Genomic DNA, 22,576 nt, shown 5'->3' with positions numbered 1-22,576 from the left:
CCACTCCCTCATCTCTGTGGTTCTATACATTTTATTGTACATCACTTTTGACCATGTATTCCTTACTTGTCAATGACCACTGAATTGTATACCCTTTTCATTTTTCAATTTTATTTGGTATACACACAATATTGATGATGACATTTTTTTGGAATATGATTTACAATGGATTTCTGTTCAAATGAAATAGATGAGCCCCAATTTGAAAAAGGCACCAAGAGATGCCGAAACACGTCTTAGAAAGGGCTATACCCACATGAGATACAAAATAAAAAACACACATTAAAACTTTGAACAGGTCTGGAACTATTTGTATTGAGTATTCTTGTATACTGAGTGGCGCATAAGTTTGTGTGAAAGCCAACACCTGAAAAACATTACACGTAGAGGAACTCTTTTGTCTCCGTTTATTTTTTCACGCACATGCGACATCACAAAAACCCACGGATGGAATAGGGCGTGGAGGTTCCAAAGTTGATATCCATCGATCCCTCTCACTTTTTGGTTCTTAAAACAAACCTTCACTGCTACCATTTTTAGCAGCAACCTCAAATTGTAAACCTCAACTATTATAGAATATTACTTTTGTAACTGCATTTTTTGGTGTCGCAAATGCACAAAAAAGTTTCTTTGGCCTGCATGGCCATTGGGCGTAAATGTCTTTGTACAAAACAATCTAGAAACAGCGCACCACCAATTTTCATTATCCATATCCCTTGGGGAGTGAGTATCAGTTTCAGTCCATTAACCTTCAAACGACTGAACGTCATCAGGCAAACAATTACCATGCCCAATATATTAAATACAATATACCAATTCATCATTAACAGTCAATTGCAATATCGGTGCATTAAAGACAGTAAATATAAAAATTAATCGACTGATCATCGGATAGATAATCAGCATGGCCAACAGAATAAATTCAATAAAATGCAGTACACCAAACTCATCATTGACAAGGTAAATAGAAAATCAAATCGACATATACAAGAATTCCTAAAAAATCTATTTAATTGCAGGAAGTTAAGCTTCATAGAAAACCCGAATTTGCATGGTCTCATGCAGAAATTAAATTAAGAATTTCAACATGGCTTGTCTTTTTAGCAAAGCCCTGTAAATAATTTTGGCCACAGAAGTGCCATGGCATTTCTAATGCCGTTGCCACCAAATCTACATTTCAATTGTTTCTTTATGTTCTGAAATAATGGCCATATTAGAATTGACATGTAAAACTCTTTCAATCAGGGATTTGCAATAGCAGCAATTTGTTTGAATTCACTCGTTCGGTGAGTGGTAAAGTGCCAATTCTACATTGAATATATAATGCTGGCAGGAACTTCAGCTTCAGTTGATCCAGGAACCACTCCAATCTTGGGTACTCCCTTTGCTTAAAAAACAGACACTAGATCCTGCCATACCCACGAACTACCGCCCAATCACCACTGTGCCATTCCTTTTAAAAATTATAGATAAAGTGGCGTACTCACATATACAGAAACACCTTGAAAACAACAATTTACTAGGAGTACGGCAGTCTGGCTTCCGTCCCCAGCATGGAACCGAAACTGCCCTCTTAGACCTAAAGGCGCAAATTGATGAGCTAAGGGATCAAGGCAAACTAGCCTTACTCCTCCTCCTGGACTGATCAGCCGCATTTGACCTTGTTGACCACAAGGTCCTTTGCAGGCACCTGGATATAGCCGCGCACTTCTCAGAAGAAGCCACAAAATGGATCCAATCCTTCCTCAATAACAGGACAATGAGAGTCTTCTCCACGACAGCGGCAGCAGACTCCATCCCCATTACATGTGGTGTGCCCCAAGGATCCTGTGTTTCGCCTACACTCTTCAACATCTTTACTAAGCCCCTTTTCGATAATCTGGACCTTCTTGGTATCACCTACACTAATTATGCAGATGATAGCCAGATTCTCCTACCACTTACCGGTGACTACGACAAGGATTTGGCCTTGGTGAACAGAGTGTATCTCATCATCCAGGCATGGATGGCCACACACGGTCTATGCCTGAATGATGACAAAACTGAAATCATCATCCTGGGCACACACCCCACCCTCAAAAAACTGGGCCCCAACTACTCCTCCTTCAATATCGACAACAACCAAATCACAACCGCCCACGCGGTCAAAACTCTGGGTTTCTACCTGGACTCCACCCTTTCTTTCAACAAGCAGGTCAATGCGATGGCTTCAGCAACCGCCTACACCTGCAAATTGATAAGAGCAGGCAAACCCTTCCTATCAAACGATAGCTGCATCACACTCGCGAGAGCGCTCGTGTTATCAAAACTAGACTATTGCAATTCGCTCTATATCGGGGCTAACAAGGAAATTATCAAAAGAATTCAACCTCTGCAGAACAACGCGCTTCGAGCAGCACTTTGCATTCCCAGGAGAGCCCACATCACCGCACTCAGACGAGCTAACAACTGGCTCTCTACTCAGGAGAAAATCCAACTAAAAGTTGCCTCTTTGGTCCACAAATGCCTTAACAACGCTGCACCGCAGTACCTCTCTGCCAGATTCACCAAACTAAAACCAACAAGACTTACTAGATCTGCTAACTCCAATAACCTATCCATACCTAGAGTCAAACTGACTAAAGTCGGTGGCTGCAGCTTTCAGGTGAAAGCAGCTCAACTCTGGAACACCCTACCATCCACCTTGAAGACTGACCAACCCTACCTCACATTCCAACACAACCTTATAACGTGGATCAAAAATGCAGACACACTTTAGATCATCTACTGCCTGGACTTATTCAAGCCTAGGAATTTCTGCTTAGGACCATAAATACATGCTTTTACACTTTACATGCTGTACATTCCTGTATATTTTGTGTATATTCCTGTATATTTTGTTGTATATTATTCTTGTGGCTCTATTTTCGCTATTTTTGCCTTGTGATCTTGTAACAAAGTTTTGAGCTGTCTTATAAAATGCGCCCGGTTACCCTTGGGTCTGGTGCGCAATATAAGTAATAAAAACAAACAAAACAACACTCATAGCCTGGTAAGAATGTTCTATCCCAACAGATGCTAAGGGTAGAGGAATTGTGGATTCTACGCATTAGTTTCCTCTTCTATGATATCAAAGTGCCTTTTTATGATCGTTTTAGACAAATTATTAATTGATTCCGGGTTTGTCCAAAATTATCCTAGCCCAATCCTACATAATAACTCTTTGATACATGAACGACATGGAGTTGAAGTTCCACCTTCTTGCGACATCATATCTTTAACTGCTTCACTATATTTCTCTAGTTTGGAGGAAATTCCAACCTCTTGCCCAATATCCCAAAGGTTTAAATGTAGCTAGGCTATTGATACACTGCAAATTAACTTCCAAATGAAGAGTGGGCTAGACAATCATAATATTATGTTTATGAACCCGTTTACTGTTAAAGATAAAGCTTTTCAATTCATAAAACCCCAAAGTTGTGACCTGTAGAGTGCTGTCTGACAGGATTGTAACCTGTATGCCTCAATAAACCCTCACTGCACTATTCCCATATGTTTTTGTAAATCTAGGACCTGCCTCACTGTATCTGGCTAGCACAACTCCTGCTCTTTCTGTCTGGCTTTTCCAGTTGCCTTTTTCTGTAATCCTCAATACTAGATAATCGTTTGCCCTAACTTGCTTGATTTCTCCCCGCACCCTCAGCCCCAAAATGAAAAAACAAGTTTAGGCTGACTCTTCTTCTTGAAAATAAAACCATGATTTTAGTTTGTCATTGATTTTTAAACCATTATCTTGACAGAAGTCATCTTGATACGAGTAGAGCATTGTCTGCAAACTTTAACATGGGATACCACCCCCCCACCCGTTACATTGATGGTGTATCAGGTGGAAGTAGACCAGATGAGATCAGTTACGCTATTGATAGATAGATACACACATTGTTTGGTGCAAATGCAAACCCTGGACGTACAGTCTTTACGATCTTGAATAACCGTGTCACCTCACTGCTGCTTTGAGTTAATGTGTTTAATGGAACATATTTAAGAACTCAGGAGAGGGCATCGGTAAGAAATGGAATGCATTAACATGAGAATTTCATAATTAGAATTTTTTATGATATCTTTTGTCACTTTTGTGTCTAATTATCTATCTGCAGTGAATGTAATGCTTTTAATTATGAGAGTTGAGCAAATGGTAACATTTTCACTTGTCCAGTACAACCTGAGAACTTCCCCTTAAAGAAACCTCTTTCCAAAGTATTTCCCAAATAACCTGCTTAGCCAACCAAAAAATAAAATGTGACCATATTTCTTTTAACCGGTCGACGCAATATTGCCAACTTCAAATACATAATCATGCCATTGCTATGGTGATATTTGTGGTATTTTGAGGCACATGTGCTTCTTTTCTAATCGTGTGAACTTATTTACTGTGCTGAACATATGCCCACTGTTTCTCCTTGTACAGTAACATTGTGGTCAATCCCCTCTATCAACATATTTAAGGTATCTTCCTCCAACATAGTTATGAAATAGACACTGGTAGAGGGGAGTAAATCTAACAGACAGAAACAAAAGTTGTCCAAGATACATGTAAACACTTATCAAATAATTTGCAACTCTATGTATAGCTGGTAGTGATTTCAAAATATTGAGTAGCATGCAGGCCGATACCATTTATTAGACTGCTTCTGTGAATTTGGGAAAAGTGGGTGAAGAATTATAGTGGATTGAAGAAGATGCCCATATGCACTGTCACTTATACGCCCATGGATTCTCGCGCCTCAATTATAAGCTGAGCCATATTTTCTCTGCTGCAACCGGAAGAGTGTGCATTTACAAGAACTGGAAGCTGTTGAGCATCATGAACAGGTTAGGTGGAAGAAATAGACTTAAGACATGCAGTAGAGTAAAATAATTTTTCTTCTGTTTTACAATCAGCAAAAATGTCAACCCGTGAAAAAAACAGCCTAGGTAAGATCCCGCTTAAGCTATGCTGCAAAAAAGTATATTTCCTTAATTTATATCTGGTTGTAACCTCTCATGAATCTTTCAGTTGGCTGGTTGGTTCCCCTACAGCTTTTATTATAACTAGTTTTTATAATGCATTTAAGTAAACAAAAGATACAAATTGTCAATTACTTTTAATTGGCATGACAAATTGACTTTTAATACAAATAAGTGCTTTGAGGTTTCAGAATATTGCTATGAAGGTCCACTTTAAGTACCATTAAAAGCATTTGTAAGAAGGATTAGTTGACTCGTTTTGCTATAGAACAACATTCCAACTGAAAGATCTGTGCGCACTTGCTGCTTTTTTAAAATCGAGAACAGAAATATGCTGACAAATAAAATAACAGTAGGTTGGAATTGTGTCAACATATTTCTTGTTCAAATCTGTATGGCTAATATGCAGATTCTTGTGACTTGGGGCTATTGGTTTACATTCAGACAAACTGTTCCAGTTTGAAAAGGCAAAATGTGTGCAATCATACTATCTAATCCAAAGAAATGTGTATTGTGACATTTCTATTTTCCTGCTTCAACTACCTTCAACTACTCAAAGCTGTAGCTTAAGCATTGCTGCATGACATTCGCATGATTTTATATACAATAAAAACGTTTGCCTGCCATCCTTTCACTAATTCTAAATTGCAGTAAAACTCTTTTCTAAAAGTCCAGCACCCTCGCCATCTTAAAAACTGGATTCCAGAAAGTGTGAAGTCAATTTTCAACTGAAATTTGTATTGCTCTTCATATGCAAAATTGTTTAATTTTATATTCTATTGTTTTCCTTAAGATATGGGTTTGTGGAATTACTTGACAAGTAGTTTAGAGTTCTGCAAATCCACACTGGAGAATGTGTGGCTAATTTACTGGTTTTAGCAAACCAATTCCACAATGATGTTCGAAGTCAGTGGAGATTGAGAAAGATGCAGGGAAATTCGTTTTGCCAAGTGTACATTTTATCAAAGGATTCCAGAGGCTCATTGTATAAAGGTATTTGTTAAAATGTATGTTTTAAGTTACGTAATAAAACACATTATCAGACTGCTGGGAAACTATTTTGTTTCTGCTGCCCAATATACGAATCAGTGATAAGAATTAAACACATGAAGCCATAACAATCATACCTGTGGCTTGATAAATATTTCAGTGAGTCAGGTCAGGAGTGAGGTGCGGGTTGGAAGTCTGTAAAGGATTTGTTTAATCTTAGATTACTGACCACTATGGAGGAACATAGTGCAGTACTGATGGGGGTAGAGAAAGGCGAAGTATGGAGAAGGTGTATGGATGAGAGTGGTGTAATCATGGTAAAACACCTAGGCCCCACTGTTCAAATACATGTGTTGGCTGGATAGGTTTCGTATGACCTATGTAGAAGGGGTCTGCGGGGAGCCGCAGCAGCACGGTGTAGAGAGCAGACCGACCTGGTCCCGGGCCTCAGAGATAAAAGGGCTTTTAGGGGCGTGCCTTGGACCCTGACCGCAGCAGTATTTGATCTTTCACAAAGCAGCCCGTAGCTGGTGACTGAAGGAAGGAGCGGGCCGCTGCAGGCGGTAAGAGTGTTGACTAAGCCTCGACAGAGGTGACTACTCCCAGAAGTATGGACGCCTGTGGGGATTGTCTGCACCAGTGGAGTGCATGAGGCGAATGTGCAGTGAGAGCAGAGCACAGCCCTCAACTGTGGTGGCAGGCTCGTCATCGCAGCGAGCTGGTTGGGAGCTGCTGGGTAGAGCTAGGCAGAGTCGAACTGAGAAGGCAGATCTGCGTCGGGGCGAGTGGTGTGGATGGTGGAATTGGATTGCCGTGGTCCAGCTGTAACCTGGAGACTGTGGGACATTATTGGTGGGAGGAAGGAGTTACACCGGCTAGCAGGCTACACACTGTGAGGACTGGGCCCGGCAGATGCATGGAGGAATTCGTACAATGCAGGTTGACAGAAGGGTCCAGTGTCGGCTCAGACATTGGGGGAGGCCTCAGTGAGCAGACCGTGCGGTGGGGCTGACAGTGAAGTGGGAAAACCATCTATTGGATGAGTCATCTTAACGCCTTAAAGATACATTTTTTCCCAATGCTTTGTTTCCTTTTTGATGGGAAGAAGCCTTGGGTGGCCTTCAATGCAGTGGTGCTGCATAAGGAAAGGGGAGCGGTTGGGTTCCTGGGTCTTAAGACATACAATAAGGCAGCACAGCTCAGGGTGTTGGTTCCCCATTTGTTGCTGCACCCATCAACCACCAGCAACAGTGGGAGAGTGGTTGTGGTTCCCTAGGAACAAAGCCCTGTGAAGGATTAGGGAACATCCCATACTGGAGGTGATTTGGAGCATTTGGAGGTGAGGCCCGGGATTGCAGGGGTCACTACATGGTCCTCGCCATTGAGTCACCTGTGGGCCCCACTGATGAGGGACGGTATTCCAAATCTAGAAAGATTCCATGGCTGGTTTGAAGCAGGATTGACCCGAGTGGGTCAGATATGGGCAGAAGGGAAATTCTTCACATCCAGAAACTGGCAAAGGCATGCAAATTGGTAAACTCGCTGTGTTCCCATACCTTCAGTTAAATGGGGTTTTTATTTATTTTAATTTTATTTTAGTATTTATAATGCGCCGGTAGCTCGCAAGCCTTGGGGCGCAGGTACAAGGGCACAAGCGACAGTGACTAAACATGAGGACGGGACGACCATATAAATTTACTCTGAGCTAGGCATTGACGGGGGATGTCATTTATTTAAAAATATGGGTTTTCACCTGTTTGCGGAAACGGATGTAGTTGGTTTCCAATCTTATGTGGTCTGGAAGATTGTTCCAAAGAGTGGCTGCGATGGCCGGGAAGGATCTGCCTAGGCCACTTTTGAGTTTGTGGTGCTACTGAGATTTTACCAAGGTGGGACAATCTCAGTGTTCTACTTGGAGCATATGGTTTAATCCTGGTTTTTAGGTAAGCAGGGGCTTTACCATGAATACATCTGTGCATGATGGTTAAGGTCTTGATGTGTACCCTGTCTTCGAAATTTAACCAATGAAGCTCCCTTCTAGAATTGCTGATGTGCTGTGATCTGGTTTTGAGCTTAACGATTCTAACTGCATTGTTCTGGACAACTTGGTAACTTTGTAGACACTGCTTGGAGGCACCCAGGACTAGAGGGTTGCCATAGTCAAGTCGCGACATGATAGTCGCTCTTGCTATGGTCGCGCAATTGTTCTCTGATATAAAGGGTCTAATAGCTTTTATTAGTCTGAGGTGGTAGGCACAGTTTTTTTTATATGTTGTTACTGGGCATCCGCCCCAAGCGATGCTTCTAGCATCATACCGAGGGTTTTTACCTTGCACAAGACCGGTATGGGTGTGTCTTTAATCTGGAAGGACTTTTAGGAGGAAGATAGTTTTGCTCTGGCTGAAGATGAGCCAAATATCAGCTCTGTTTTTTTCCGTTGAGGCACATCCAATTGGAGTCCATCCATTGCTCCACGTTGTTGTAGATCATGGTACGTTGCTTACTATCTTTCTGATAGTTGCCACTTAACGCAAACACCAGCTGCGTGTCGTCAGCATAGTTTGTAAAATAGGTGTTGATGTCATCGAGGACAAGGCATAGGTACCTCAGGTAGAGGTTGAATAGCAGTGGTGACATGCTGCCCCCTTGCGGGACTCCAGAGAGGATTTCCTTTTCCAAGGAGAACTTGTCCCCCCAGTGGACCCTAGATATCCTATCTTTTAAGAAAGACATAATCCAGCCGATGGCTTCATCAGAGCAGTTGGTGTTTTTTTTTTAGTGCCTTCTGGAGAAGGTTATGGTCGAGGAGCAAGGGTTCGGGGGTTTTGAAGGGGAATGGTCAGGGTTCCCAAGTAGGTTCTCTGTGCTATGAGCACATAGGCCGGGGGCTGGTGGGCTTTTGATGCCAGATATATTGCAGGTTGGGCAGAGTGATCCATACGGACCCGCTTGCCCTCGGTTGGGGCGTATTTAGGTTGATTTCAAAGTGCTCACACTTCAGACATACCACCGGGTTGTTGATCTATTTGCAAGTTTGTTTCATGGATGAAGTTGGTGGGGCGGGGTGCTTATGTAAAGGGGGGATGGGTGGGAATACTTGGGAGAAGACCGTTAGCAATATTTTGGTCTTGGAGTATAATGTGCCTTGTTCTTCTTTGTTGTGACAAAAATCAATAAACATTGTTTTATTTAAAAAAAAAAGAAACAGTAGTACAACCATTAATTTCATTATTACTGTTACAAGTAATGCTACCAGTAGTAGTCATTGCAACAGTATTAGAAGAAGTACTACTGCTGCTGGTATTAGTTGTACTAATACTGCTGCTGCCACTACTAATGGTAGTGGTAATACTACTATTACTACCAAATGTAGTAGCGCTATCAGCAGTGGTGGCATTTAGTAGTACATTTAGTAGGAATGTCAATGGTGGTAGTTGTCCTACCAGTACTACTAATATTACTTCCAGTAGTGGTAGTAGGGTTACTATTATTACCAGAACTATTACTAGTACCAATAACAGGAGGTGTATTGACGTATTAGTGCTATTAACCGCATTAAACTAAGTACTAATGCCATTACCAAACGAAGTACTAATACATTTGATTGTACTATTGATTTATTTATTTTTACATTTCTTTATTGGCATTTATTATGAGTTACAGCAGCAGTGTGACAATGCTGCAGGCACTACAATATAAAATTAGCCATTTGCATAAAAACCGTATAAAACGTAAACATACAACGTTGAACATTACCCATAATTGTCTCCATGTGGTTAGTAGGTAGATCAGCATGGGGAAATATGCAGGGGATGAAATGGGGAGGGCGAGGACCAGGAGGAGGGAGAGAGGGAGGGAGCATAAGGATAAGGGGACAGTTCAGTTTCTGGCGATTGCTTGTATGGGCGACTATAACGAGCAATTCAGGGAACACGGGGAAATCATTCATGGAGGCTTGTCATCATTGGAAGGGTGGAACAGTGCACATGTCAGGGCCTTCCAGGTGCCCAGTGCCTGGCTCGCACCTTCAGGAGATTTAGCAACGCTGTCCTCCCAGGAGGAGGTTTCTGCAGTGACCCAGCGTTCAAGTTCATTATACCACACTTGGAATCGTGGGCCATCTGGCCGTTTCCACACCATTGCGATAGTCCTCTTGGCCAGGATGCATGTAATGTCCATGAGCTTCACAATGTGTTTAACCTTGGCCAGTCTGGGGTAAGTTCCCAGAAGGCACTCGCCATGGGTCCATTCATATCTGGACATGCCCGCCCTCCTGCAGGTCCGCTCCACCTCTGACCAAAGTCGCTGGGTCTTGATGCATCCCCAGAACATGTGCAGTAGATCTGCATTGTCTCTGTTGCACCATGGGCAGCTGTGGTGGGATTGTTGGCTGAACTTCGCTGTTTTACTCTGTGTTAGTTAAGTGCGGTACAGTAGGTTCAGTTGAATCAATTTGAATCGGGAGTTCCTGGATACCTCCTTGGAGAACGACAAGGCGCTCTCCCATTCTGTATCAGTCAAATCTTGCCCCAGATCTCTGTCCCATTTGAGCTTCAGTTGAGGGCTTTGAGGATTGGGCCGGTCTATTAGGTGGCTATATATTTGAGATTGGAAAAAGAAGAGGGGTCAGCGTTAGAAACAGTGATGGCGCTCTAGGTGGAAGATGTGAACCAAATTAGCGATTCAAAAGGCTTTGAGATGCTGCAACTGAGGGATGCCACAGAGGCTGACCTGGGCTCGAAAAACCTGGAAAATAGAAGAAAAGCCCTCGTGTCGCGCTTCTCAAAATGAGGTAATGACACTGGTAGTTAGTTTTAAAAAAATTAGATATTTAATTACAAGTATTAATTGTAGGCATATATAGGACAGTCAAGCCTAGAGAAGGTGACAAAGATAAGAAAAAGGTAGAACATAAATCAGAGCAAAAATAGCTCTACTTCAGGTTGAAGTTTTGACAAAGTCTAATGTTCTTCCATACACAATCGTATTGTTCTTAGTTGAATTGCACTATGTTGATGATTGGGTCCTGGTTGACTTGTTATTACTAATGTTGATGTAAAATTCGATCAGTTTCAAAATTATAATGTTCTTAGTTGTATGCACTAAGTGTTGAGATGAAAATTCTAATTTGCAAGAAAGGTATAGTTGACGAAAAGTATTGGTGGCTTGAAATGTCCTGGATTACTTTCACTGGATATTCGAAAATTGCTTTTGCTGGATATTCGAAGAGAGTTACATTATGGTTGAGACTTGAAGTGTACTTAGTTGCCGTCACTAAGTAAAGTGTATGATGAACAGTACATGAGATTGGCTTTGGCCAAATACTTTTGAGGTCGGTAGGTTCTGTTTCCTGATGCAGTTAAGATTGACTTTTGAGGTGAAGTGATGTTTGAAAAAAGAGACTCCTTTTTGTGATTGCAACTCAGCTTTATAAGCTGGAGCAGGACAGTATAGTTCCTCAATTCCTCAACACGTGTTTCCCCGCCGCAGATACGCGGCGGTTCTTCAGGAGGATTTAGGGCATGCGTTGATCTTTTGTAGGTCTGAGAGAAGGAAGGAGAAAAGGATATAAATCAAAGAAAGGGAAGGGAGCAATGTGTCTTGCGCTGGATAAAGCAAGTTTGGTCTATATGTTGTGTGCAGTGTGACACACTCGGTACTTACATGTTAGTGAAAAGGATGTTGTCCAAATAATGGTTTCCACTTGAGCAACAAATATGTTTGTTTACGGTCTGTAACACAGGGTCTTTTCTGTAGTGATTAGAGAAGATAGATAAGCATAAGTATATGGAAACTTGTATATTTATGTATAAATATATATATATCAGATTGTATATATCCATGACGTAACAATACAAAAATTGTATAATAATGAAACTGGTCTACACTTGCTTACTGAAAACAAGTTAACTGGTAAAAGAGTGACAACAGTTATAAAGAATGGTTTAGACTAACCATGTGGTTCAGTAACCTGCTAGGAAAAGCAGGGCTGCTCACCTCTGTGTAAGAAGGTCCTTCCCGTTCGGATGTCGCTGCTATTCTGGCTGTGTGCGGTGTCATTATGTGATCACTCGCATCGCGGGCCGACGCGAACGCGATGACGTCACGCGCATGCACGTTAACTGCGCGATGACGTCACCGCGTCCGCGCGGCGTCGCACTGCCGCGATCCAACTAGTTTGGCTAATGTAGTTCGCCTCCAACACTGATGGTGAAGTGAAAGAGTGTTTTTATATAGGACAATGGGATAGTGGTCAGAATTAAAATGAAAATGTGAAAAAGTTAAGTCTGTAGGAAGTGGGCATAATGAGTGCCTAGCTTGATGGTAGCTTTAGAGCACTGGCACCAAAAATATAAATAGTTATGGTGAATAAGATTAGAATATACTTGATACATGTACAATGGATTTACATGGATGTACTTAACTATAGCACTGATGAGTGCTATTTCCGCTAGAGGCTAAGCGGTCTGGGTAGAATACTCTAATGCTCATGGTTAAAGTAGATAGATGTCTTGGGATGAGGGGTGGGAGGTAGAAGGCGCAAGACAGGCTCGTTAAATTGAAAGCGACATGGAGCATGTTTGAAATTTGTATGTGGTGGCCTTCATAAGGGATGGTGGTTATGGCAAGTGAGAGTTAAAAGGAAAAATAAGTACAATGTTTATTAAGCACAATAATCTCTAGGCAAAAAGAGTAAAATGCGGTGATTGATGAGGGATAGAGATGATGAAAGCTAATAAGAGAAAAAAATAGAAAATAATATACAGTTATGTCAGATTACTTTTAGACAGGCTTTTACAAGAAGTGACATAGTTCCTGGTCGCTGTTGAGACCCGTATTGTAAGTGTCCATTAGACAGATCCAGCAAGCTTCTTGTTGTCTAAGTTTTCGCTCCATGTTGCCCCCACGGGGGGCCGGTTTGAGTTTCACTATTCCGAAGAATTTCAATTGGTTGATCTCAGTCGGTAGATGTGTTTGCTGAAAGTGAGTGGCTAGCGGAGATCTTGTGTCCTGGTTGGTGATTGCCCGTATGTGTTCACTGATTCTGATTTTTTGTTTTCTGATAGTACTTCCAATGTAGAACTTGGTTGCACGGACATTTGATGATATAGATAGTGAATTTGCTGTTGCAGTTGATGAATTGCTGAATGGTGTGCGTAGTGCCGTTTGGTTTAGTGACAGTGGTTCTTGCATTGTCTGAATATTTGCACATTGAACATTGTCCGCATTTGTAGTTGCCTTTGATTGGTTTTTGTAACCACATGGTTGGTGGATTTAAATTTCTGACATCAGTTTTTGTTTCAAAATGTGATGGGCTAAGTTCATCCTTGAGGGTTTTAGCTTTCTTGAATGTAATGGTTGCTTTCACTTCTAATAGAGTTGAAAGATCAGGGTCTGATTTGAGAATATTCCAGTATTTTGAAAGTATTTTCCGGATGATGAGATTATTGGCACTATAGTTTGTGATAAAGTTGATTTTCCTATCAATATTGTTGGTGGTGGAGTTGGTTTTTGATTTAACTTGTAGTAGGGATTGCCTTCTCCTGGATAGAGATTTCCGGTAGCTGCTCTTGACAAGTTTGTTTGGATATCCTCTTGAGATACATTTCTCTACTGTGGTTGTGGCTTTTTCAGTGAAGTCGTCATTCTTTGTGCAGTTCCTTTTTACCCTCAGTATTTCACCAAGAGGGATGTTACGAATGATATGTTTGGGATGGCTACTGGTTGCATGAAGAATACTGTTGACGGCTGTTGGTTTGGTATAGAGCGTTGTGCAGATGGTATCGTTTTCAATGTAAAAAGAGATGTCCAGAAAGTTGATGGTTGTTTGGCTGTATTCTGTGGTTAATTTGAGATTGTAGGTATTGTGGTTAAGATAGTGAAAATAGTCCTGGAATGCTGTTAATGTTACGTTCCAGATCATGAAGATGTCATCAATGTATCTGGCCCAAAAGATGATATTCTTGAGGTGTGTGAATGATGGATGTTGCCATGCGAATTCTATTTCAAAGTGTCCCATGTAAAGATTTGCATATGATGGGGCATATTTAGCGCCCATGGCAGTTCCTTGTATCTGTCTATAAAGGGTTTTGTTGAAGGTGAAGATGTTTTGTAGTGTAAATTGTAGCATTTCCAGAATCATGTTATTGTGATCGTTGAAGGAAATGGAACGAGTTTTGAGAAAATATTTGGTGGTTTTGAGTCCTTTGTCATGCAGAATACTTGTGTAGAGTGATGTGACGTCCATGGTTATCAACCAGTAGTCTTTATTCCAGGGTATATTATCTGTCAGTTGAATGATATGGGTTGTGTCTCTGATGTAAGATGTGTAACGCTCACCTGAATCCCTCGGAGGCGCGGGTCTGGTCTGGGCGTTCTCCGAACCTTCCAAAGTCACTCGCAGGTCTTTGGCACCACCCTGGAAGGGCCAGCTCCTTACTGTGATCTTAATCTGGAGAGTGAGATGTCTGCGGGCAGAGAAGAAACAGGGGTTAACGTCTGCCTGACGGGGTTTCGGCCCTTTCCCCTTCCTGACACTCCTACAACTCTCCTAGGCCGCACGTGCTCACCTTAGGTAGGTAAAAGCGGCGCTCTCCATCCTGCGTCTGTGCAGGGGCGCTGTAGCCAGTTACTTCACTGGACGATAGTTCAGCCCTTTATTGCGGAGGTAGAGTCCAGAAGGCAAGACCGTCGTTAGCTGCACGAACGGTGAGTGCCTTATATGAGTCTTTTTATTGTCCTTTCAGAATCTTGCCTCTTTTGCAGGTCCGGTATGCTGATCCGGTAAGTGGAGAAGTCCAGAGTTTTTGCAGGCAAGCAAAAAGTTCATCTGAAGTTAAATGCACTTTTAAAAGTCTTTTTTCCCTTTCTTTCAGGTGGCTGTGCAATCAGCGATGAAGACTGATGCCGAAGGATAGTGCCGGAGGATGGACAGGTATCACCGCTTAAGGCGCGTGAGTAGAAATGGAGTCCTGAGCTCTAATAATGTCCTTCTTGTATTTTACAGGTGCGGACAAATGGCGCTGAACGGAGCTCGCGGAGACCGTGGCACAGGTAAGCAGATATCACAGAGTTATCGCTAACCTGTATTCTTTGTAGTTGCAGATGGCTGGAGAACGAAGAATGGCGGCACGAGGCCTTGGAAGGCGCCGGAAGGTGGTAAGAGCAGCTCTGGTACTTTCTCGTGCTACTCTAATGTTCTCGTTTTCCTTTTCAGATGTCGCGGAAGGCTGGAGCTGGATTCAGGAAGGTAAGTTGAAGATTTTCCTGTTTTCAGGTGCAGAAGAAGAAGAGCAGCTGGAGCCGACACGGTGAGCGTCCTGCTGCTATTGCAGAATAACGCGAAGCACGTGAAACCAATCGGGTGTGGTTTAAATAGCCTTCAGTAGTGCTTAGGCGTCTTCTTCCACAGCTTTCAGAGGTAAGAAAAGAGTTCCAGTATGTAATTCTTGGGAGTGGTGCTGGCCCCACCCAGCAGTTAAAGTAGTCCCAGCAGGATTGGATGAAGAGTTCATCCTGCAGGTAGGAAGGCAGCATGGTCTGCAGGAGGTAAGTCCACCCAAGCACCAATCCTTTTTATATGAGCCCGGCGCTTCCAGTGCCGGGACTGGGTCCCTTTATGAGGATGAGCCTGGCGCCGCTGGCGCCAGGACAAGGTCCAAAAGGCCCCTACGGGGGCCGGCTTGTGCCTGGAATAAGGGTCATGACCCTGCTTCCAAGGATGTTGGGCTAGGTCTGACACCTTGGAGGCAGTGGTCATGACAAGATGCTAGTGAATTGGCCTGGGGTTGTAATTGATGGTCTATGTACTCTGAGATGTGTTCATATATATATATTTGAGATACCGGTCTCCAGCCCTCTCCCAGATTGTGCAATAGTGTTACAAGGGGCAGGGTTTGGGTTCCTCAGGCCATGAGTCCCATTTGTCTAGCGCTGTCCGTCGAATCTTGATACCACAGGAACTGACTGCTGGGTATGTTGTCCTCAGATTGCAGTAAGGAGAAGTCGCGGAAGGAGCCTTCGTTGTACAGGTCACCCCATGTGTACACTCCCCTCCTCTCTCAGTAGCTGATGGTTGCCAGATCAACGCTGTTCCGGCACAGGTCCGAGAGGAGCGGAATGTCCAGGGTGTATGCGTGTTTGAGGTGTAGGAGTGACTTCGTTCTGTGCCAGAGTAGCCAGTAAGGGTGTTTCGCTTGGGAGGTGTGAAGGGGCCCAGATGAGTTTGTTCAGTTGTATTGGAGCGATTGGCCGCTGTAATAGTGCAGTTTCTGAAGTGACCTCGTCGGCCAACCATTTGGCTACAAAGCTGAGTTGAGCTGCCAAATAGTACTTTTCCAGGTCGGGAAGCTGAATGCCACGTTGTCTGTGTGGGAGAGTTAGTGTGGTTAATGCTATCTTGTGTCTACCTTTACCCCATAGAAAGTCTTTGAGTATCGTCTTGAGCAAGCGGAAGAAGGGGGCTTTGATGTTATAGAACACATTTTGGAATCCGTAGAGGAACCTGGGAAGAACAATCATTTTGATGATGGACGCTCTACCTATCATGGACAGGGGAAGCCGTGACCAGAATCCTATCGATTTGCGTAGGGGGGGGGGGGGCAGTGCTGCCACGGTGTTATTCTCGTACATGAGCTCTGGTGTGTGCAGTAAGTTGACTCCGAGGTAGCGGAATGAAGTTGGTTGCCACTGTATATCTAGCAGAGGGAGGTCGTTAGTGTTTTTGTCCTTAAGGGCAGCCAACGGAAAAAGGCAGGATTTGTGTCTGCTGAAGTTTATTCCTGACACTTTGGCAAAATTGTCGAGGACCTCTAACATTGTCGGCCCGTTCAGGTGCAGGTCTATGATTGTACTATTGATAATACTACTACTGGTAGTAGTACGACTGTTGTGGAGAATTTCCTTAAAACCTTTGGACATGGTCTTTAAATATGTCTTCCTGACATCGGTACCAGGGATTCCTCACAGGATCACTATGCTCCCTAAGTAGTAGTGTGACAGAACAGCACTGGATTAACCCTCAGTATGTGAGCAGGATATTTCACATGTACAGTCTACACGTTTTAAAATTCCTTTTAATTGGCTGACAAAACTTTAGCGAGATTTGAGATGAACCAACTTATTGAAACAAAACCAGTCAGATCCATGTTGTGATCTCATGGACATTCTAATGAAAGATTGTCCTCGCTTTCCACATCGCAAATTTCATAGGTCTACTGTGATAAGTTGGGTCATCCAAACTAACGTTTGATTTATGCAACATCTTCTCCATGGCCCACTTGCCATGCCCTTCAGCCATGTCACTTTTCCCCCTCAGGAGCAGCTAAACTGATCCCACTGACCATGGTCACTGTCCATGTTGCACTAATCAATGACCACAATTAGGCTAAAAGTCGGTGAACCTCTGGCCCATGACCATCTAACTCCTTAATCCCCTTTAATTTCCAGGATAAATTCCCCCAGCAGTTGCCTGCAGTAATATACCCGCAACAAAGTACCCGCAATCACCATGATGGCACGTTGTTGCCACGAAAATCAATCCTGCAGTAACGCAACATTTTCTGATTACTGTGGTAATGTATGCTTGAAAACTAAAGTCTTCCCCATTCCCACTGCTTCACTTCATGTGCACTGCATCTCAATTTTTGAGTTCACCCAATTGTGACTATCCCGTTCCTATTGTCCAATTCTCCCCACTTTCTCCAGCAACCCACCTTTTTTATTAGAACCTTGTCTTTTGATGTTCTCGCAGGAATCCAAGGGATTTCTATGCAAGACTGAAGCGACTCAACACAAATCAGGCTCTCCAGCACACTGCAAAGTAGCCACCTAACTATTTGGTCCTCTTTCCGCCACCTACCTCTACCCTTATGTGAAACCATACCTTCCCCTCCTTCAAATATCATTTGGAGCCCCTTTTTTCAGATTCCTTCAGTCTTACTGCAGGAATTGCTTGCATCAAACCAAAAAATTGCAACTTTTCATTTCTGAAAAGCCTGTGTTGCACTGCACCCTGGGAATCTATTTTTTAAAGACTGTTGGACGGATTTCCTTTGCCGTACGCGTGGTAAATGAAAGCATGTTTTTCTCTATTGGAACAGGAGTAGGCCAAAAACACGTCATGATAAATTTGACCCAAGTTTTCCAGTGTGGAGAAAGATTTGACTTCAAACATGAAATTCCAGCCCACTATTTCGGGAACTTTTAATTGGATAACTATTGAGTTTATGAAGCATAATAGCTACAATGTAAACCTATTCATTATTATCCCTTCACCAGCTGAAGTTTAAAACTGCTTTTCTAGGAGGTGGGACAAGCACAACTCCTGTGTTTGACTGTATGCCAGGCGTATGTTTGCTAGATAATATGCTGTTATTTTATGCCACAGTCTTTTTTTGTTTTGTTTGGGCATAACACAATGCAGGGTTCCCCCTATGGTCTCAAAGAAACACATGCCACATGTGATGAATTCATCTCCTCTCCCACAGGGGGAACCACCCCCTCTGGGACTAGGGACGTGAACCTGCTAAGCTTAATACCCCCTTGGGGACAGGGCAAGCGGAATCCCACAGTGGTGAACACCCTCCTGCCCCCAGCACCCCTGATAACATAAAGCTTCTTGTGAGGATGGTTGTCATGGCTTCTTACCCTCGGCCTGCACAGTGTTCACTTGCACCGAAGGCGCTATGGCTAACCCCACACCACTTCCTTCAGAGTGAGAGAGGGATAAAGGACTGAACCCACTTGGAGGAAGAGACAACAGCACACGGGTCAGAGAGTGGAAAGGACTACCTCCTGGGACGTGTGGCAGAGATACGCATGAGCGTGCACCAGGCTGGGTGAGAAGGTCTGCAGCAGAGCCCACACAGCTCTCCGAGTACTGCACAAGCTGGAGCTGGAAGCAGCTGGCCCCAGTAAACAATACAGAGCAGTTGTCTCAAAGGCAGAATACCGACACACCAAGACGCTAGCATCGAAGAGAGCCTGGCGAATGAGAGGGTGAGTTCTGCCTGGACCTGGACATCAGAAGGTCACCGAAGGAGGAAAGCCAGTGGTGGCACATTCCCAGAGTCTCCCGAGGAGCATCACTCATATATAAAAAGGTATATAGTGGCTTCAGAATGTAGCCGGACCAATTGATGAAACCCCAAGTCTGGATAGATCACCTGCCCGAAGTCAAACCCCAGAGCAGGCTAATGGCACCAACAGCGCAAGGCAGGGTAAGGGAGACCGAACCGCAAGGCAGGGGTGGAGCACCTTGAAAGTCTAGGAGGAGCCCAAAGAGGGCTGAGAAAAGCCGAAACCCAATGCGGGATGGAAACACAGAAAGCCCTAGCTTGGATAAGGGAAACTGAGCCCCAAGGCGTGGAAGTAAAGCTAAAAGCCCAGGGCAGACTGAGGGTAATCTAACAACTGGATGGGGTAGAAACCACAGAGGTCCAAGCTAGACAGAGGGATGTCGAATCCCAGGTCGGGGTGAGAAACTGAAACCTCGAAAGAGTGTGTACTCGAAACACATAAGCCACAAGAGGAGGCGAGCAACTGCCAATCCCAAGCTGGAGAAATAAATCCCAAAATCTAACGTGGGCTGGACAGCGGGGGCCTCGGTCTAGAGCTCCACAAGTAAGACTGAATCCCCTGAGACAAACTTTACAGTCTAAGAGACTAAGAGAATTAGAGCATAAACTGCAACTGGGCAAGAGCCATAGTAAACAGGCTTCGGAAGCCAACGGCCAAAATAGAATTTTCCTACGTTTATTTTGTTTATTTTATAATGGTAGGGTCAGCGTTTAGGCAAGTGTCTTTGGACAGAGAACTGTTTCTGTTGGGTTATAGGAGACCTCCTGACGAGCACCTGTTTACACCTTTTTGTTGTTGAATAGGGCCCAGATCCCAAGACTTGGGGACCTTCCAGTGTTTTGGAGCTAGGAGACAAGAGGCTGAAAGCGAGAGGAAGCCAAAGGAGAGCATGGGACAACAAGAAGAAAGAGATTGCGAGCAAAGCGTACATGAATGAGGGTAGAAGGAAACACGTGAGGAGAGGTAGGGAGGAGATGAGCCTTAAAGGCATTTAAAAACAATTAAAGATCTACGTAGGTTGTCAGACCTTGCTGGGCCAAGCCACTACTGAATTAATCCACCATGCTGTAGTAATGGAACCAGAGCAGCTATGCTGGGGAAAAAAACTTGCCCACAACCAAATGCTGTTCTAAATGTACCAAAAGGGAAAACCAGAACCCCAATGCAAGCACACTTCCTTCATATCTAATTATTGAACCCCACGGAAATGGAACAGTTCCAAAATGAATTATTTATTCTTCCCCACAACTTAAAAGCAATAACTCACTTCAAATGTGCTCATGTGTTAGTAAAGTGACAAAAACATTAAATAACAACATTGCTATTATTGAGCCAACCTTATACTAATTATACTGTGATGCCGACTACATGGACATGAGTTTCGCCCTACAGAGCTATATCAATGCAATAGCAACCACTTGTAACACAAGCAGAATGCCAGTTCTAACCCTACACAGTTAACATATGGGCCAATCAAGAGCACTGAGAACAATGGTGATTAGAGTATTATACGAGTGGATTTAAGGATTTTGAGTTCATGTGGATTACATGTATATGGGTCTTTGAAATTATTGTCGACATGGCGAAGTATATTTTGACTGAGAAGATGATTAGCAGCAGGCTATTTTCTACGGGAACATCAGGCTAACGTGCTACAAGACAACAGTCATATCAATATTCTCTACAATAAAGTAATACAAGTGGTTGCTATCACCTTGATAAAGCCCTGTACGTCGAAACTCAAGGCAATGTAGTCTGCATCACAGCATAATTGTTGCTTACTGTTGTTGTCACTTTACTAACACACGAGCACACCTGAAGTGAGTGATTGCTTTTAAGTTGTGGGGAATCTTGCACAATAATAAATAATTAATTTAGGAATTGTTCCATTTCCCTGAGGTTAAATAATTGGATTTGAAGGAAGAGAGATTGCTTTGGGGATATGATTTTAACTTTTGCATTTAAAAATGAGGCGTACATTAAAAAGAGGATGGGGGCGTGGCCAACTACCCATGAAAATTGCTGCCTAGGCTTGACCCTCGCGCTCCTCTGTTCAGCTTTGCCCCACATGTAAGCGGTGACGGGAGCGCATTCACGCTTAACTTATGCGGGTGGGATAGCGGAAACATCGCAGTGCACAATGGTGTAATTTAAAGTGTGAGTAGCCACTGAGGGTCATCAGCAGGTTCTGGGGCCAGACTGATGACTCGGAGGGCTAATGGCAGCGAGTTGATGGGGGCACTTACCCGATGGTGAGCAGAGTAGTGGCTGCATGCAGAGACTATAGCCAAAACCAAAAAAGTGATGGGTGGAAGGTTTTGAATTAATCTGAACCACTGCCACTGCTCTGGGCAACCTTCCACGTCACCGTTTTTTAATCCCGTCTGCGCCATTGCAAAAGGGGTCCAGCCATATGCAAATCAGTTGGGTACTGCTACCAATGGGAGCAGCCCTGCCCGAACTGCTAGGCTATGTCCCCTCTGTACGGAAACACAAGCAACCCCAGACATGTTTCGGCCATGTTGGGCCTCCTCAGCTTGGTTCCCTATGGTGCAGCGAGCAAGGGACTCTCATCTGGGCATACCCTCTCACAGAGGGAGACTATAGCAGCTGCTGCTGAAGGAAAGCAGGATCTACCTGCGCTCTGGATCTGCGTGAGGAACGCTGGAGCAAAGAAGCTCCAGCTACAGTGGACGAATGGTGCGACGGTCCATTTGCCAGAACCTGTGGGGCTTGTGAGGTGGAAAGAGGCCAGGCAGTGAGGCCACAGAGAAGCCCGATCCAGCAAGTGAAGTGGTGGAAAGTGAAGATGGACTAAAGGCGTGCCCTGCTTTGAAGAGGTAGAGGCGAGGGAAGCAGAGGGCATATCGCAGTGAAGGCACGCAACTCCTTGACAAGACCCAGCGAGACGCATGTGGGAGGCAGAGGTGCTCGAGGCAGGGGGCATGTGGCAGTGAAGGCACAGCATGCTTAAAGAACCATATCGATGGCAGCTGGAAGCACCTTAAGGGAAGTAAAACTAAGTAGAATGCAAGGTTGACAGAGCTCCTGTCACCAGGACTGGAGCAGTTGTGATTGCCCACAGGAATAACAGAGATACACAGTGTACAAGTCCCCAGCAGAAGAGGAGTGGACGCGACAACCAGTACAGGTAGTGCCTATATGGCAAATTAGGGACCACAGATAGGACCAGCTGTGGAGTGGCACTCTTGAAGCTGAGCCAGATACTGGGAGGAAAAGTAGGAAAGAGGAAGAGGGTGACCAGAGAAGGGTGGAAAGGGAACACCGACTGGGTCAAGAAGCACACCAAGACAGGAACAGCGCTGCAGTCCCCCATCCCCCAACCTCCCTGAACTCCTCCAAGCACAATGTCGAGCCGGGATCAAGACAGACGGAATCCCTCCCTGGACACCTCAAAACTAGATCTCCTCTTACAACAGTTTGCAAAGCTTAATGAATTAGTCATGGACTCAAGGGCAAAGGAAACGCATGGAGAAGTCCTGAGCGTGAAGGCTGAGTT

General features: G+C 43.9%; 1 protein-coding gene across 5 annotated transcripts in view; it reads left to right on the top strand.

Moving 5' to 3' along the window:
• The window catches only part of EML4 (EMAP like 4), a 1,387,551-nt gene that overhangs the window by 579,377 nt on the left and 785,598 nt on the right, over positions 1-22,576 (top strand). For 3 of the 5 annotated variants that reach the window (XM_069608481.1, XM_069608484.1, XM_069608482.1), the window contains one exon: positions 4,921-4,953. The exons of the other annotated variants lie outside the window; for them this stretch is intronic. In XM_069608481.1, the coding sequence (XP_069464582.1) occupies positions 4,921-4,953 (33 nt within the window). The remainder of the gene's footprint in view (positions 1-4,920; positions 4,954-22,576) is intronic. 5 annotated transcript variants of the gene reach the window in all.

This window comes from Ambystoma mexicanum, chromosome 4q (assembly GCF_040938575.1).
Source record: "Ambystoma mexicanum isolate Mex_15411 chromosome 4q, UKY_AmexF1_1, whole genome shotgun sequence".
NCBI classification, from domain to species: Eukaryota; Metazoa; Chordata; class Amphibia; order Caudata; family Ambystomatidae; genus Ambystoma; species Ambystoma mexicanum.
The sequence above is the reverse complement of the archived record's forward strand: the minus strand, read 5'-3'. Positions and strand labels throughout refer to the sequence as shown.